The 18,934-nt window shown below is 42.1% G+C and overlaps 1 protein-coding gene across 1 annotated transcript in view; it reads left to right on the forward strand.

Annotated features, from left to right (window-relative positions):
* The window catches only part of HAO1 (hydroxyacid oxidase 1), a 50,181-nt gene that overhangs the window by 8,963 nt on the left and 22,284 nt on the right, over positions 1-18,934 (forward strand). Inside the window, exon 3 of the mRNA XM_045981653.1 lies at positions 14,613-14,868. Within this exon, the coding sequence (XP_045837609.1) occupies positions 14,613-14,868 (256 nt within the window). The remainder of the gene's footprint in view (positions 1-14,612; positions 14,869-18,934) is intronic.

Consider the following 18,934-nt stretch of genomic DNA (forward strand, 5'->3'; position numbering starts at 1 on the left):
TTATTTACTGAGGCAAAGAATGCAGACTACATTTTATATGTGCTTATTTCTGAGTGAGGGGATTACTCTTGACTTTCTATTCTTCTTCTTCCGGGTCCATATTTAGAAAATTCCTTTTGAACTATTTTGTAAGATAATAAAAACTAAACAAAAGATGGCTAAGGGACCATGAGGAGAATGGCGGTGAGGGAGAGGAAATAAAAGAAGGCAATAAACAGAGCTCACTTGGTTAGACAACAACCACCAATCCTGGAGATTCTAAATATATGTATATATCCCTTTATGTGACACTTGACACATGTCCCTATGTTCATTCTGTGGGCAAAGAGCTAGAGCTCCAGAGAAGGCAGTTTTCTTGATGAGTAAATGACAGGACTTACTCTCCACCTCCCTTGTGATGGTTCCAAGATCAGGGTTCCCTATTTTTGGTGGGGATGGGATGAAAGAAAAATGAGAAGACTCACTTAGAAACATTAATTTGTGGGGCGCCTGGGTGGCTCAGTGGGTTAAAGCCTCTGCCTTCAGCTCAGGTCATGATCCCAGGATCCCAGGATCCTGGGATCGAGCCCCGCATCGGGCTCTCTGCTCAGCAGGAAGCCTGCTTCCCTTCCTCTCTCTCTGCCTGCCTCTCTGTCTACTTGTGATCTCTGTCAAATAAAAAATAAAAAAAAAAAGAAAAGAAAAGAAAAAGGAAAAAAAAAGAAAGAAACATTAATTTGATGGCCTAGATAGGACTATTTTGTGCAACATTATTTCCTCCTAGTACTAAGCAGGGGGCATTCTTAAGTAAGTACTTATTGGAGTCTTCCTTTAGATTAATTTATCAAACACTTACAAAGAAACTTCTATGTTCTAGGTGCTGTTCTAAGCACAGTATTACAAATATTAAAGCACTAAATCCTCGGGGCAGCCCAAAGAAGCAGTACTATAGTAAGCCCATTTGACACATGGGAAACTTGAGGCACCCAGCAGATGAATAACTTGCCTGGGATCCCACAACTCATATGTGACAGAAACGGAATTCAGACCTAGGCAATCTGGCTCCAGCATCTTCGCTCCTAACCGTCTTGTGCTGCTTTCCATTTCCAGAAAATCCCATACATGTCATGAGGGGAAGCCCATTTATCTGTCAATTACAGTCCCCTAAAAGTAATTGATTTATCACTCTAGGTGCATGCAAAGCAGCCCCGGTGCTCCCCCTGCCCCCCACAGGAGAGTTGGATACAGGATCAGTATTGGGACAGGGTTGAACAGTAAGAACGCAGAGGGTGTGGTGACCCTGAGGACACAGAGGAACTGGCGATGGAAGGCCATACAAAATGTCCTTAAGGATCTAAGACTGGATCAGGTTTCCTGTGAGGGCGTTATATCCAAACTTGTGGTAGAAACCTCCTTTAAGGATTTCAACATTCCTAAAGTTTTCTTCTATTACCATGGGTGGATGGATGGTCTATTTAATATTTAGATTAACCCTGAAAGCTGATGGTGATCAGCTCATGACCTGCCTTGGCCTTGTAAATTTTGGTTGTGGGATGGATATGTTCTTTGGAAGGAAAGAAGGCATGTGTGCCAGGAACAGACGCTGTTGGGGCTCAGGATATATCCTTCTGTTACTTACAATTTCTATCAAAACCTGCAAATTGTTGCCTGACATTTTCTCTTGCAATAGGAGCAGACAGATAGGAAGGTTAGGCATTACCTGGCCATTAACACACATTTTGTTGACTGCCTTCCCCTCCCTCTCTCACTTTTCAACTCACCTTGTGATTATTTCTAAGTAAAAGACTTGTACTCCTATCTTTGTCTCATTGTTGGCTTCTGGAAGAATGCAAACCAATGTGAGGGCCGCTCAAATCCCTAGGAAACGGTCAGGCTTGAATAATTAGAATGGGCATCCAGAAAGTTCTGGAAGTTACCACAGTACCACAATCTTACCTTCTCAGTTGGCTGTCCAGACTTCACAGAACCCGACTTCAAGGGTCTTTTGGAATTTTTTTTTTTTTCCCCATCACTTTGGGGCCTGTCCCCAGTGTGAACTGGGCCCGAGAAGAGAGCTTTTTTCTTACACGGCTTTGTGGTTGAAGAGTGACCAATGGACTACCCTTTCTTCGTTCTCAAAATGGCCATGAATGTAAGGTTGCCAAATAAAACATGGGGCCAGTTACATGTGAATTTCAGGTAATCAACAAATCCTTTGTAGCTGGGTCATCCTATGTGTTTATTCACTGCATCTGGCAAACCTAGTTGAATAAGAACTCTTACTTCTAGGTGGTCCTTTGAGAATCACAGGAGAATAATGCTGGGAAAAGCTTTCCAAAATGGGGTGCACTTTTTATTTGTCCCCAGGGTCCCCCAAATTTCTTCCACTTTCAGAAAAGTACACTCCATTTGCACTTTAACGGGAGTGAAAGTCGCCCTTTTTACTTTGCTAAAGGTATTTTTGTTTTAAGCTTTAATGCAGGGACCTCAAAAATGGCTTTGAGGGTCAGACTGGTAACATAAATATCCAGAGAGAGATGAAGTTAAGAAAACAACAGTGCAGGCTCAGTGGTGGAGATGGTGGGCGGGGGTGGGATTGCAGGTTCCCCGGAAGGGGGCAGCTGCATTTCAGTGTTAGCTAACTACCGCCCCCCCGCCCCGAGGGAATGAGGATGTGGGGATCGCCAGATATCCCAACATTTCAAGAGAAGCCAGAAGCCTTGATTTTTATGTGTAATCTCCTGGTTTTTAAATGTTGGCAAATAAATCAAAAATTCTCTAAAACACTGTTTGAGGCAATAATGTGTCGGCCAAAGCAAATACTTTTGTGGGCTACAAGTGTCCCCTGGGCTGTCAGGCTGGGACACCTGATTTATGTGGAAATTCACCACTAACTAGTTTCGCTTCTGTGGCAGGTCATTTTCACTCTCTAGGAGGATTACGTTTCCTCACTGATAAAGTCAGCTGCTTAAGCACGATCAGTGTTTGCTTACCATGTTCCAAGGAGGTCAGGATTGTACCCAGGGCTCTCGGGAAAGTTAGGTGTGTCACTGAGCACAGAGGTGTTCCTGTTGCGTGCTGGGTTTCGACAGGACAGATAGGACGGTTCTTTAAAGAAAGGGTTCTGCTAACTAAGCACGAAGCACGTGCTTTGTTAGCAGAACCCAAGCATGAAGACCAAATCTCCACTATGAGAAAATGTCAGAAACCAAAACAGGAAAATTCCCAGAAGGAAGATGATCTTAACCATTTTTTGGCGGGGGGCAGTGGGGTGGTGGTGGTCAGGGTATAAATAAATGATTCTGTTCCCATTTAAGATTCCATTAAATAGAGAAACCATTCAAGGTAGACAACTGCCCTTCTGATAGCCCACCCTTTCCTCTCTACCCTGCCTTCCACGTCAGCCCCAGAGAGCGTAGACGGTGGAATGAGTATTCGTATGCCTTTGGTTTTCATTTCTCATAGCTGCATGCTGGGGATAGAGGAAAACCAGCAGCCATATTTATTTCTGGATCTTGCTGAAAACACAAATAGATGTTTGAGAAATGCCACGCAAATTAACTGTTGTGAAAAATGATGATAGCCCATTTACTTGACTATCAATGTGTGCCATGCAATTTGCATTCATTAACTCATCTATGTCTTACTGATCTTAAAATGTGAGTCCAAAGCCCTAAGGATCTTTTTCCAATTTCTGTGCTTGTGGAAACTGAGGCTTGCAGAGGATGAATACTTTGTTCTGGGTTGTTAATCACTTGTGCAGTGCTGCTTATAAGATCCTGGTCAGGGACTGATATTTCCAAGTATCATTAACTGCAGCAAGAACCCTAAGGCAATTCTATGTTATAGTCTTGGAATATTAACTGCAAACATTCTGTGTTTTTATAGTTTTATCCCTTTAGTTTTGAGAGGATGGAAAAGCCACAGAATATGAAACTCATTAGGAAATACGAGCCTTGAGCAAAATGCAGAAGCATAAATAAAAGGGCTTGAATTTTAAACAAAAATTAGAACTCCTAAAAGTTGGGGTGCCTGGGTGACTCAGTCACTTGAGCCTCTGACTCTTGGTTTTAGATCCGTTCATGATCTTGGGATCGTGGGATCGAGCCCCCCATCAAGCCCCATGTTGGGCTCTGTGCACAACCAGGAGTCTGCTTGAGATTCTCTCTCCTTCCCCTACTCCCCTTCCCCTGCTTGTGCTCTCTTTTTCTCTCTAAAATAAATAATTAAAAAAAAAAGATAACAAAAACAAGTCCTAAAATTCTTTTAGATGAAAAGAAACTGGGGGTCTGAGTGTCTCACTGGGTTAAGCATCTGCCTTCAACTCAGGTCACGATCCCAGGGTCCTGGGGTGGAGTCCTTCATCGGGCTCCCTGCTCAGTGGGGAATCTGCTTCTCCTTCTGTCTCTCCTCCCTGCTCGTGCTCTCTCTCTATAGCAAAAATGAATAAATAAAGTCTTAAAAAAAATGATGGAAAGAAACTAACAGAGAAGCACTGAGTGGAGAGCAGTTTGCCATGCACTGTGTTATGAGTAAGACATTTATTGCAGTAGATGATTTAGTTGATGTTTCAATAATTGACAACTTTTATAATATTTACAGAGCCATACAAATGTCTCTACTTATAATGGTGCATCCATTTGAAACCCTATTGGATTTTTTTTTTTATTAAGTTTTATTCTTCTTATGAGCTTCCAGGATGACCACAGAATCATGTCTCCACATACTCAGCATAATAAAGGAAATCTCAATGATACGTAGAAACCCTAGTGCCGTGTAAAGCAGATAGTCTCCTGAGATGAGATTTCCATCTCGCAAGAGAAATAAAGCATCTCTGACTTCTCAAAGAACAAATAAAATGCTTATTAGACCACGGAGGCTTTTAGGACACGATCATGGAACTCTCTCCGGTGTTAGGCACTGCGGCTGCAATGGAATTGAATTTCAGCCTTCATGGAATGATGTGCTCTCTTTTGGTTGATTTAGATAGGAGAAATCAAGAGGAAGGAGACGAGATTGTTAATTCATCCTTTGCTTCTGGCTGTTATGTGTGCAAGTGCCACATGAGGGAGTGCCGGGACCTCAAATAGAGAAAAATCAAAACCCACCTAACGCGTTCCAGGAATGCTCAGCATATTAGCAAATTCTTAGTAAACTGTCAAAAAAAAAAAAAAAAAAAAAGGAGTTTAAAAGAAATTCCTGCCCCTGGATGCAATTAGAGGCTACCACACAGGATTTGATGGGCCATAAAACCATTAAATCAAAACACGTTCTTTTTGAGCCTAAAAGGCCAGAACATTCCAAAGTGAAGTTTTGGGACTCAGCTGTGACTTGACCACCTATTAAGCTGCAGGTGGAACAGATTGCAGAGTAACACAAAGAGCCATACAGACCCCAAAGCACTGAATTAGGGTGTAGGTGAGAGTTTTAGCTGTTGAATTTTCTGGATTTTCCGAGATTAAGTGATCGACCTTAACATTGAGTGAAAGACCATTCAGCAAGAAAAATTGTCATTTCCTTTGCTCCAGACCCAAATGATGTATTTTTGAAAGCTTTATTGATTTATATATTTATGTGTTGTACTAGGTGACCGAGTAGGTATACATTTCAGCATACCGAGGAGGAAAATATCCCCATTATTCTCAATTTTACCTAAACCCAGGAAAAGCAGGAGATTTACTTTAGATGAGACTTTTACTTTTTCTGAAATGAGTGCCTTTTATGCACCAGATGCTGGACTTTACATTCCTATCATTAATCCTCACAATAGATCTGTGAGGTAATTATCATTTATCATTCTCCTCTTTTGACAATGGAAGACAAGGGCGCCCTTGACCAAAGTCTGGGGCTGGTCCATGATCAAGATGGGGTGTGAACCAAGATTCATTTCACTCCAGAGTCTGATTCAGTTATTTGTCTTCATCCATTATTTTAGCCATTTTTACTGAGAAAAAAAACAAAACTAAGGAGGAAAAAGAAGAAAGGACAGTTCACTGAAACTTTGTCCACATTACATCATTAAATATTTGGAAGGAAATATCTCTTGGTTTCATTGTAGTAAAAAAAGAATCAGTTCTCACCTTTGTTTTCAACCTATTTCAGCTCGACTTTATGTTTTGGATGTACTTTTCCAGCAATTAAAATTCAGTAGACACACCCTCTGCATACACAATTCACACACAATGCATATGCACACACACACACATACACGTATACATATATACACATACACATATATTAAAGGATTATGGACCTTCTTTGTATATATGCATTGATAAATATAAAGATAGGTCATTTATATCCAGAAAAATTTCCCAAAAATGGTAGATTCAGTGTTGAAATCACTTTGCACTAAGACCAACTTCATCAGTCAAAAACAACTACTAAAAAATTAGACTCTTACTACACTGAAGACCAGCACTGAAAGGTACAATTTCTAGTATCTCACACCAGAATTTAAGCTCTTGGAGCAGCTTTCTGGAAAGCATGAGATTGCTCCTACTGCAATGATTAGTGTGCCTGATGACATTAAAGCATGACAGCGAGAAGTCAGAGACTCTCCCTAGTGTGTCCTGACACCCAGGTTGTTACACTTTGCGAGGTTGATTGAGGTCAAGGGCAGGCTTGATCTTCCTTGAACCCGTCATAATAGGCATCTGACTCTGGTGTGGTCTCCATGCGATCTGCCGGTTATGCCAGGACCTGACAACTTAATAAGATGACAGATTAATAACCCGGGGATCATTACAGTAAAGCTGATGTTTGAGTCTAACCCAGAGTTCTGTCCCAGAAACAAAGCAGATGCAAGAAAGGGAGGACACAGATGTCACGAGGACTGTTTCTTGCAGATCTTTCCATACAATCATAAACAGCTCTCCAAGTGAGTGGCTGTGTGATCCCTCAAGGTTAAACTGCTCCTGATTCAGACAATGGACCATCCTGAAAGCACTGGAAAGATGAACTCCGGTTTCCTTGCCTTTCTTGGCAGTGTTGAGATTGCTTCCATTCTCTAAATCGTAAATTAAGATTTGTTTGACCACATCTAAGTATTTCACACAAAATTATAGTGGAAATTTCACATTATTTTTCCAGGGAATCGCAAGAGTAATTTTAGACACGCAGACAATAATATTCACTGCCTCTTTCGTAAGCCTGTGAATGGCAGTTCCTGTGCAAAGAAAGGATGACGCAGCCAGTGGATGTTAGAGGGCCTGTTCATGCAAACACCCCAGTGGGTCAGATGCTGAGTTTCGAGCCACACAACTACTTGGTACTTTGTCACTGCATATTTTCCCCATTGCACAATGACTTCCTGTGCAGAGGACAGAATGCATTTTCTCAAGAAAATTTTCAGCACAGCTGTCTTGGTGACTAAGTTTTGCAGGAGCTTTGTAAACAAATGCACCTAAAAATAACTTTAGACACTTTCATCATGTTACCCCTTTTTCCTTTAAACACACAGTTTCGGAAATGTAACTCACCTTTCCTATAAAAGAGAACTATTTTCAAAGAAATAATTTGGGCCCCACGCAGCACATTGCTTAATCGTTCTGCTCTAATCTGGGAATATGATTTGATCTACACGAATTAATGCTTCAAATAATAGACATTTTACTTCCACTGGTAGCCACGAGTTTTTATTTTCCTCTGTTGTGGTGATGGTGGTAGCTGTGGATGAGTATCATTCCTAGATGTATTATCCTTCCCCGACTTGTCAAGTCTGGCGTGATAAACTTCAGTTTTATTTGGCGATACATCTCCTTTATTTGTGTGAGAATGTGGGGCTGGACGTTAAACATTTGGAAGCGGTAAATCAACACTGCCTTGGTCTTGAGAAACTTCTCTCTCATCTTCTGCCATTTTACTTTTATTTTGTTGTTTATTTTTGCTTCTAACTTAAACTCTAGGAAGCTGGGCAAATTCTAGATAAGCAAGGTTGTAAAACACAGCTGTTAATGGTGAAATGTGCCTAGGGCCTCTTACTATAATGCAATTTAATTCCTTGACTTTAAAACTAGCAAGGGATGATGCATGAGAAAATGTGGCACATTTACTTGTGCCCTCCTCGGAGGGACATCAGTGCAGAGGACAGACAGATACAACGGCAGGAGGCACCTAGCACTGGCAAGCTGGGAGCCACCCCTGGTCAGTTTCCTCTAAGGTCCTGGTTTTAGAGTAAAAGAACTTGGGCAGGCAGGCTGAGTGTCCCCTACAGTTTAAGTTCACCGTCATTTTCCTGTCTTCTCTCCCCTACATCCAGACTACCTAGATCAGAAATAAATGTTTCCATTAAGGCTTGATGGAAAATGCTGCCAACATCTAGAGGCGTGATCGCCTTTCTCAGACATTGTGCGGATTCTGCCCATTCCTGCTGTTTCACAAAGCTATTGACCTGTTCTAGCCCAGCTGAATCATTGTACACTGGAGTCTTGTATCGACTGCAGAGGTGGCTGCATTTATATCTAAGATGACTTGATGTCAACCTCAGTGGTTGATAACAGTTTCCATAACATACAAAATTGAATTAACTCTACTGAAAGGCTGTTTGGGGAGGCAGAACCACACTGGATCTGATGCCAGATTATTGCAGACCCTTGTAGACCCCTCCCTAGACCATGTGATTTAACTTGAATAAAAAACTTTGTTGTAGGGGTGCCTGGGTGGCTCAGTGGGTTAAAGCCTCTGCCTTCAGCTCAGGTCATGATCCCAGGGTCCTGGGATCAAGCCCCACATCAGGCTCTCTGCTCAGCAGGGAGCCTGCTTCCTCCTCTCTCTCCCTGCCTGCCTCTCTGACTAGTTGCAATCTCTGTCTATCAAATAAATAAATAAAATCTTAAAAAAAAAAAAAAAAAACTTTGTTGTGGGTGCGTCCCAGGATAATTTTGATTCTGTTAAACAGAACGCACCAGTATTTTCCATACTAGCCCATAGTCCATTCTGGGGTATGTGGGAGGGGCAGTATTGTGGGTAATAGTAAACAATGATATTAAACTCATTTATTTCTGTATTATTATACTCGGAATTTTATTGCAAATAAAGTAGAGAAACAACAGCAACAACAAATGTAGTGAGAATTTAAAAAATTTTCTCCTAGATATTATTGTTGATGGCTGACTAAGCAAATGCTGACAGCCCCTCAGATCTGCTCTGCAGACCCTCCTTGGAAATCTGCAGACAGATAAGGGGTAGAAGTAGAAGGTAGGGAAAGGCATATTTTGGTTGCACCTCTTAGATATTTGCTGTTCTCTTGTGCCTGGCTTTCCAAAGGAATGTATACCCAGGGAATGCAGGAATTATCTCCTTTGATATTCTGTTTCTGTATCAGCCCTCTCATAGAGTTCCTTGGCCTGGAGAAGATTCCTCTCCGTTTTGAGAGCTTTCTTGCTTAAGGTAGTGAGCATTTGATGCTATCTCTGCAAAGAGGAATGGGTGTCTTGATCAAAACCAATGCAAGGAAAAGCTGGGTGTAGAGAAGATTATGAGTAATGATAAGAAACCCAGGTCCTAGGCAAAATTCTGAGTTTATAAGACTATCTAGGACTTCTCCTTCCAAATGGTGTTAGGCATTCTCCAACTTACCCCTTTACAATTACATGGCTTCAGAATTTATACAAAAAATGTTCACAAACCTTGCCTCAGTGGACTGTCCAGCTAAGAAATGGACAAGAGATCCATTATCTCTGTGATAGATATCTGTGATTATAGATATTTTGCAGATGAAAGGTGCCTCATAGACGGTAAGGCTGGGACAGTAGCCCAGACCTTCTGACTCTCAATCCATTATATTGGGTTGTCTTTTCAAGGGATGTATATTATCACCTGTTATCATTTCTAGGGCTTTAATGTCCACAACCTTACTCATATCTCTTTCAGTGATATGTGTGTGCATTTTTTTATAGCAATGGCAGAATGTATGACTAGTGTCCCTAAATAAAGAAGAAAAAAAAATCTGAATACATCTAGAACATTAAAAGTTTAGGAGGTTTTTTTTTTTGTTGTTGTTGTTCGTTTGTTTGTTTTTAAGATCATTTTTTTATTTATTTAAGAGAGCCCAGAGGGAAAGAAAGAAGCAGACTCCCCACTGAGTAGGGAGCCCAATGCGGGGGCTTGATCCCAGGACCTTGAGACCATCACTGAGCTGAAGGCAGACACAAAACTGACTGGGCAACCTGGCATCTCTTAGGTGTTCATTTTTGAAAATATAGCTTAGTGATGATAAAAGAGGGAGGGAGTGGAAATAAGGAAATAGAGTTGTGGGCTGTCCTATGGGATCAGTGTTCACTTGATGGTGCTGGATACTTTATTTCTAGGATAAGCTGATTATAATAAAAGCCAAGATTTTTAGAATTGGATTGATGTTAGAGGCAAGAAACTGGGCCTTGTCTTCACTACCTCAGATGTGATCCCCATTTTGCTAAGAGTTGTGAAAAGGCAGCATGCACCAGAGTCTTACGTTACACCATGCAAGCGGATCGCTGTCCCTTTAAAATGAAATCTGACAGTTGCTGCTTTTGAGAGCTGGAGGTCAGTTTCATTGTGAAAAAGGAATCGGGAGAGAAAAGGGACTTCAGAAGCATTTGTGCTTTGCACTAGACTAGGATGACTCTACTTAGAATTTCTCAACACAGTCTAACTATGCCAAGTCATTTATAAAATTAAAATCTTGCAATTTTTGTCCCCAAAAGAGTAATGTGAGCTAGAAGGGTATTCTGTTTATTTATTGGGCAAAAATGACATTTGAAATATTTAGCGATCATTTCAACAAAGAACTGAACCAATTAGAAGAGATGATCAGATGCTCATTTCTAGAGTTCTAACAGCATCCTGAATGCCCCGCACACCACCCCCCTCCCCAGCTCTGCCAGGTATTAACTTTCAAATTCCTGGCTTGTAGGGGGTGGGCAGGGATTCCTTGAGGAGAGAAGGAAGTGATGCCACATTGAAGGGACTTAAGAAGGAGGGTCATTTACTTCAGAGCTATGGCTATTTACCGATTGGAATGGAAGTGATTCAATATTTTAACAGGCAAATTTTGATCGTCTCTCCGAATGGTCCTTATAAAATCCCAGGGTCCCTCATCTCATTCTCACAGAAAGCTGTGTTGAAAATCATGACTGTAATTCATCAATAATTTGCCTTTCTTACAGCTGATAATCGCAAGTGAAGGGGATCACAGATCCAAGGAGCATCAAGCCTTCTAAGCTCTGCTCCCGTTCTCTCCCAGAAATAATATCTTAGCCTCAACTCAGACTATGTCAGCACAGACTCTGATATTCTCCTTCCATCCAGGAGACTCTCTTGGAGTAAATTCGTTAGGTCACCTACCACTGGTGGCATTGGTAACTCAGACTTTTGAAGGTCTTTGACTCAAGTTTTCAGCCCCATATGATTTAATCATTGAAAAATAAACCTTGAGCACCAATAACACGAGCAACCATTAGTACCAGAGCCAGGAGATTCAGGAAGTAGAGGCCATGAGCTGGCCTTGCTTTTCTCTGGACATGCCTACCCAGGGCAAGTGGGCAAATTGATTGTGAAGGTTGACACCCACTGCAAGAATGATAGCTTAAGGGTTTTAGTGGTCTTTGTGGAGTGTCCGTAGGTGTTTCTCTTGAATACAAGGAGATCTTTTTTTTTTTTTTAATTTATTTGAGAGAAAGAGAGAGATCACAAGTAGACAGAGAGGCAGGCAGAGGGGAGGGGGAAGCAGTCTCCCCACCAAGCAGGGAGCCCTATGCGGGGCTCGATCCCAGGACTTTGAGATCATGATCTGAGCTGAAGGCAGAGGCTTAACCCACTGAGCCACCCAGGTGCCCCACAAGATCTTTTTGATCCTTCTGTTCATCTCCATGGTGTGTAAGCTACCGAAGTTGTCCTAATATTTGGTGGTCCTCTTAGCTGAACCCCTTTGTGTAGCCACACCCTGAACAAGTGAATGTAGCAGGTCCTACCCATTGGTTTGCCTTCCCAGAGTTATTGGTATAATGGCATCCTTGAGGAATGTGGCAAACCTACTACCTTTGGGTGTCATGGCCCTGAAGGATTGGGGAGTGCATTTATCTATGCTTGATACCAGGGCATCTGAACATCTGGTGGGCATCTGAACATTCCAGAAAGATCACTGCCTTGGAGGAGTGGTCAGGCATGCTGGGTTTTCATTCCACTCAGTTCTCCATCTCTGTGGGAACTTTGGTCACATCCTCCTCAGGAAATATTTTCTTTATGATAAATTGATGGTGAGGGGACCCTGACCCAATCAGTGTTTCCTGGTGTTCCTTCCAAACAGTAGTAGATGACCTGGAGTTACTGTCCCTGTTTTAAGTTTTAATGAAAATCAGGCAATGGTCTAGATGTTCATATGTGTTAATATTTCATAAAATGTGGGCTTTTGTTATTTTTAAAAATATTCTTTTATTGTATTTTATTTATTTGAGAGTGAGAGAGAGCACAAGCAGGGAGCAGGGTCAGAGGGAGAGGGAGAAGCAGTCTCTCCGCTGAGCAATGCAGGACTCGGTCCCAGGACCTTGGGACCATGACCAGAACCAAAGGCAAATGCCCAACCAACTGAGCCACCCAGGTGTCCCAAAATGCAGGCTTTTAGACACAATTTTGCAAGTCATGAATCTCGTGAGAGAATTCTCAAAGGCCCACTCAGAGGGACAGATTAGTGATGCATGGACGAGATCATCTCCGGTTTATGTCTTCTTTATCTGAACTGTCACCTGAACAACAGGGATGAAAAACACCTTCAAAGGCATAGGTAAAGTCACACTTATCAAAAACAAATCCATTTTATTACTATGTGAACTTAGAAATTTACTATCAAGGGAGACCACTACTATTTAAATTTCAAATCGTGGTATGGGGACTGGCAGCATCAGTCCCTCCCAGACACTGGGTGGAAAGGCACATTCTCAGGGTGCATCTCAGACCCACTGAATCAGAAATTCTGGGGGGATGTTTGCACACTGTGTTTTCACAAATGCTCCTGGAGTATCTGACTGTCCCCTAAAGCCTGAGAAGCATGGAAGCATTTTAGCCTCTCAATGTAGTGTCTTGAACAGTACATCACCGTATTCTCGACATCACCCAGTGAGGGTCACTTGAACAACTGGTTTTAATTCCATTTGATATATGTCAGGCGCACAGCTGAGTTGACTGACTCAGGGTCATATAATCCGTTTTATATATTTATTATTGTCTTTTGCCATTCTTGGTATTTGGCATATAAACATTGTATCAGTTCCTCCTCCATTAAAGCTGACCCCAATTTTACTGCCTTTCACCTATTTTTAGTGAAAAGCCTGTCACCCTTGTTCTTTCAAGTTCTCTAAGACATTCGGGAAGGTGAGTCTATCAAATTAATTACTTATTTTTCACTTTCACTGTGCTCCTTTTTTGATATCTTGCACAAAAAGTCCCCCACAGTGAGGACACTGCTGTCTATTTGGGATGTTTAGCATATGTATTTTATAAAATTTAAATATGCAACAGAAATAGTAGAATGCACCTGGAACAAAATTTTTAAAGATAGAATTTTAAAAGTTAAAAACGAAGAAAAAAATCAAACTCACCCGTAATTCTGACTGATCATTAGCAATCAGTTTGTTTAGGTGTATATACCAATCATCACTGTTGTACAAACGTGGAATTATGCTGTATGTGTCATTTTGTAGACTTTGGTTTTTTTTTTTTAATATATCTTGAAAATCTTTCTGTGTCCACAAATAATATTTTTCTTTTATAACTGTAATAGTCGGAAACAGAGTATGTACGTATACGGAGAGAGAGAGAGAGAAAGAGAGGTGAGGGTGGAGGGATTGATTTGGGAAAGTGGTTCATGCAGGGACTGGCAAGTCCCAAATCTAAAGAGTAGGGGCGCCCGGGTGGCTCAGTCGGTTGGGCGTCTGCCTTCGGCTCTGGTCATGATCCCAGGATCCTGAGATTGAATTCCTGCATCACTTCTCCCTCTGTCTGCCACTCCCCCTGCTTGTGCTCTCTCCCCTTCTCTTTCTCTGACAAATCAACAAATTAAATCTTTAAAAAAAAATCTAAAGGATAAGCTGGCAGGTTGGAGACCTGGGGAAGAGCTGATGTGGTTTGAGTCTGAAGGGAATCTGCTTACCAATCCTCAGGGAAGGTCCTCAGTTGGTCGAATGAGTCCTATTCACATTACAAAGAGCCATCTACCTTACTCAACACCTACTTATTTAGATGTTAATCTCCTTTATAGAATACCTTCACAGCAACAACCCGTGTATTCCAGCAAATTCTGGGAACCATCACCTAGCCAAGTTGATGCATAAAATTAACCATCACAAAAGTAATACCTTTAATGGGTGTGTATCTTTCATTTTATATATGAATTACAGTGTATCCAATCCCCTAAGCCTGGAGATTCAGGTTGTTCCAATTTTTTCATACTTATACACAGCACATCTTTGGCTATTTGGCTCATTTTTGTCTCCCAGATCAATGCAGAGTGTAGAAGGAATGTATATTTCCAACTTTTTAAAGAATTGACTTCTTATTGCCTAATTGCCCTTGTAGCTGTCTCTGTCCCTTGAATCACAACCCGAAGGCTTTGGAGTAGGGAAAATGCCAGGCTTGTCTTCATCGTCTTTCTTCCACAGCCTGCAGGTCAATGGGAACTGGAATGATGCTGAGTTCCTGGTCTACCTCCTCAATTGAAGAAGTGGCAGACGCCAGTCCTGAGGCCCTTCGTTGGCTGCAACTTTACATCTACAACGACCGGGAGGTCACCAAGCAGCTAGTGCAGCGGGCAGAGCGGAAAGGCTACAAGGCCATATTTTTGACGGTGGACACTCCTTACCTGGGGAACCGCTTTGACGATGTGCGTAATAGGTTTAAGCTGCCACGTCAACTCAGGTAACCATGGGTCTCTGATCATCTGGGCCCCTGAGCTGGTCTTCTATTTCTCTTCCCTCTTGTCATGTGCCAGCTCCAAAGGGATTTCCCCCCAGTTTCCTCATGGGTCCCTTGGGGAATTAGATCTTTGTAAAACATTGGTCCGGAAGTATGTTTGGCAGGGATCTTGTTGAGGAATGACAGGCTCTGGGTTCTAGAGGTAAGTGCATTTCTTTGCCTGTTGAAATCAAAGAGTTATCTGTTAGTTTTATTTTTGATTGTATTTGGAACAACTATGTCTAGGAAGATTTAAAAAACTAAAAGAATGGAGACAAAAAAAGCCACACGTTTGATTCCCTATCTCCTACTTCTTTCAGCAATATTCTGCTTTTGCCGTGGTTCATCCATGGGTCAGAATTCATTCATTCACTCATTCACTCACTTATCTTGGTGTATCTAGTAATGCAAAATGGAACTATGATGGTTTTGTCAGGTCATTCAGCCTGTACATTAACAAGGAATTGTCCTTTTCCCTGTAATATTTTAGGACTAGAATTATCTTGTGTCAAAACTAGGAATTCATGGAGTTTACTGAGAGAGACCCCAACTTCCCTATTTTTTTCATCTTTGTTTTTGTTTTCCCCCAGTTCCACTCAAAATCTGCTCTTGAGTTTTTTTCATATCAGAATTTGACTAATAGCTTTCAGGGATAAAACTATTTGAATAAGAGTCAAGGTCTTAGTTTTAATGAAGGACATTCTGATGATGGGATTTCAAAGCATCCATCAGAGTGTGTTAAATGATAAAGGATGCCTTCCTTGGATCCTGGACCTCATTTTACAAAGGGCCATTGCTTACTCTGTATATATATAAAAAAGATCCAAGTCCAAAAGATTTCAAAATCAAATCAGCATTCCATAGAAGGGAAAGAAGGTTGTTAGAAGGTAGGAATTCCACATATACTATAGAATGACATATATTTCAACCACCGCATAAGTCCATATACAGTCTTATCTGAGTGTCATACATCAACTATATGCTCTGTGGTGTATACACCTATTTGAGTATAAACTATTGTGCATAAAATCTTGCCATTGAGCCATATGTAAATTAGCCCCTGTGAGGCTATCTCTGGGATCCTTCCAGGTGGGTTTCGGATATTATTTGTTTATGTGGTACCTTCAGTAACCCAATGACAAAAGAGAAAGCACTCTCCTTGACAGAACTGTCAATCACCCCGTTCCATGTATCCCAGACACTGGGTTACCCAAACACCCCCGTCTTTCTCAGAGAAGAGAAACATAAACAAAAGTCCTGACATATTCCTACTTCTTGCCAAATTCACCAGAACTAGATGGCTTCAAATTTCCCTAATATGAACTCTGTATTCACCTTATTTCTCTATTTTGGTAACTTATTTATTAAACTTTCTAAAATAATTAGTTTCTCACTATTCACACTTCTGACAGGAAACATTCCTCATGATTTCCCCTTTGGACATTTGAAAGAGAATTTGCTATTCCTTTTCCTCCTCCTCTCACTACTACGACTACTGACAACAACAATAACAAAGAGTATAGTAGGGTTTTTTGCGGCTTAAAAAGCACTTTCTTATTCTGGATACCAAAACGTGTTTCACGGTGGTATCTACTCCGACAGGGGAGATGACACGGTTGTTAATGAATTCTGGCTCATATCACTTGCTTCTCCGGTGCCAAGTCACTCAGTCAAGAGCTGGAAGGTTGGTCTGCTTTTCCCCCCCTTTTCCTTTGTTTCTGGGCTCCAGCCCAGATGACGAGAAGGACCATGAGACAAAGGCCCTTTTCAGCTGTTGATGTGCTCAGGAGTGGCCATGACTCCCCAGCTTGTCACATCTCCCATCTGAAGATGATCAAATAATGAGCAACACATCTAGGTTACGGGGAACACAGGAAACACCCCACGGCCTGGTGCCCCGGGCCCCTGGAGTGCACAGTGGCCTTGTTTGTCCTTGTGGGCTTCAGGGCAGGCCAGTGCCCTCTGGTCCCCTCCTCAGCAGCCCATATTCAGCAGCCGAAGGCAGAGAGCACTAATGGGAGACCCAGGCTTCCGTTTGAGGCCGCATACAACCAAAAAGCTCATGCATTACAGCCTGATATGAAATCAGGTTTTTTTCTGCAACTGACCTGACTCATAGAAGGTGAAGCCGGGCTTTTCAGAAGTGAGGTTTGGCAGGCGGGAGAGGCAGGAAATCCAGAGAAGAATGAGTCTGTGAAGCAGTGGCTCCTTCCAGCCAGCCCTAGCTACTTCCTCTGCCTGGAAGGAGGGGGGCGGGGGAGGGGGGGAAGTGGGGGAGGGTCTCGACTCTCGGCATCCGGGACCAGCCAGAGTTCAGGAGTTCGGTAGTGTCTGCTTGGTCTATATGCAAAACACATGTATGTGTGCATTATGAACCGCACAGAGGTTCCTGCAACTGAGCGGGAGTAAGGGGAATTCTCATCTGCTCTTGCAAGAAGCAAGGAATGACGCTTGTTCCGTAGACTGATTTCCTCAGACTTTGAGGCAAGGGCCTTTTTCCTCTCCATCTACCCCAGGGAGATGGTTCATTTACCCTGGGTAAAGACTTGGGTCTTTCGTGGAGCACCAGGGCAGCTGAAAGGGAAAAAAAGACATTTCCAGTCATTGACTAAGGTCAAGGTAAATCATGACACCTGCCCTTTCGGTGATCAGCCTGCCTATAGCACTATAAGCCCCGAAATGATTCATTAATCACGACAGCCAGAACAGATCATGCAGAAAAAGGTAGGATGGACATTGTCTTCCCAGGGTTCTAGTGATAAAAGTGGCCTGTGGGGCTTTCCATGAGTAGGACCCCATTACCTCTCTGCCCTTTCCACCTGGCACCCTCACTTCCATCCATTCTTCCCAGCTGCATGGGCTGCCCTGTTGTCCTTTCAACACGCCAGGCTTGCTGGTGCCTGAGAGCCTCAGAACTGACTCCTCCCTCTGCCTTTTATGTCTTTCCTCCAATCCATGCACAACTGACTTCCTCCCTTCCTTTATGCTTTGACATCAAGGATGGATCTATGTGTCTTTCTAATGGGAAACCAATATAAAAATGAGTGGTAGAGATCAGAATAGAGATACAATATGTGTGGGGACCCTGGGCAGGGGCTGCGGGGAGAGAAAGTTTTGTGAAGGAGAAATGGGTACATGGGCCAACAGCCTCTAAATTGTTTGGTTTAGGAAAACATTCACAATATAACTGTGTTAAACAAAATAGTGACCTCCCAAAGACATTTAGGACCTCATCCCTGGAACCTATGAATATATTATTTTACATGGCAAAATTGGCTTTTGCGTGTGATTAAGTTAAGGGCCTTGAGATGGGAAGATTGTCCTGGATTATCCCAGTAGGCTTAATGTAATTAAAAGTGTCCTTAGACAAAGGAAGCAGGAGTGTCAAGAGCCAGAGGAGATATGATGATGGAAGCAGAAGTTGGAGGGATATCATCAGGAGTCAGGGCATGTAGGTCTTTACAAGCTGGAAAAAGCAAGGAAATGGATTTTTCCCTAGAGCCTGTGGAAGGAAAACAGAGTTTCAACACCTTGAGTTTAGTCCAGGGAGATACATTTCGTACTTTTTACCTCCAGAACTGTAGTATAATAAATCCGTGTCATTTTAAAGCCCTCATCTGTGTCATTTTAAAGGTTGTGGTCATTTGTTATAGCGGGAACAGGAAACAAATAAAGTCACAATGTTCCACTAATTTCCTCTACAAGGTAGCTTCTCAGTGAGGGCTGGTCTGATTATGATATTTAAACTTTCAAGTTCAGCCTCTACCAGCTCACATCCTCCTGTTCTGCTCTACATTTTTTCTTTATTTTATATAACCCTTACGTCCTACCATGTTCCATAAGTTATTTATATTTATTGTTTATTTTGTGTCTCCCCCTGCTAGAATGTCATCCCTAAGTGGCCAGGTTATTTTTTATTGTTTTGCCTACCGGTATATCCTAAAAATCCAAAACACTGGCACATAGTAGGTGTTCAAGAAGTGATGTTGAACCAATCGATAAAAATGTACCAGATCATGTGAAATTTACC

This window comes from Meles meles, chromosome 16 (genome assembly GCF_922984935.1).
Source record: "Meles meles chromosome 16, mMelMel3.1 paternal haplotype, whole genome shotgun sequence".
NCBI lineage: Eukaryota > Metazoa > Chordata > Mammalia > Carnivora > Mustelidae > Meles > Meles meles.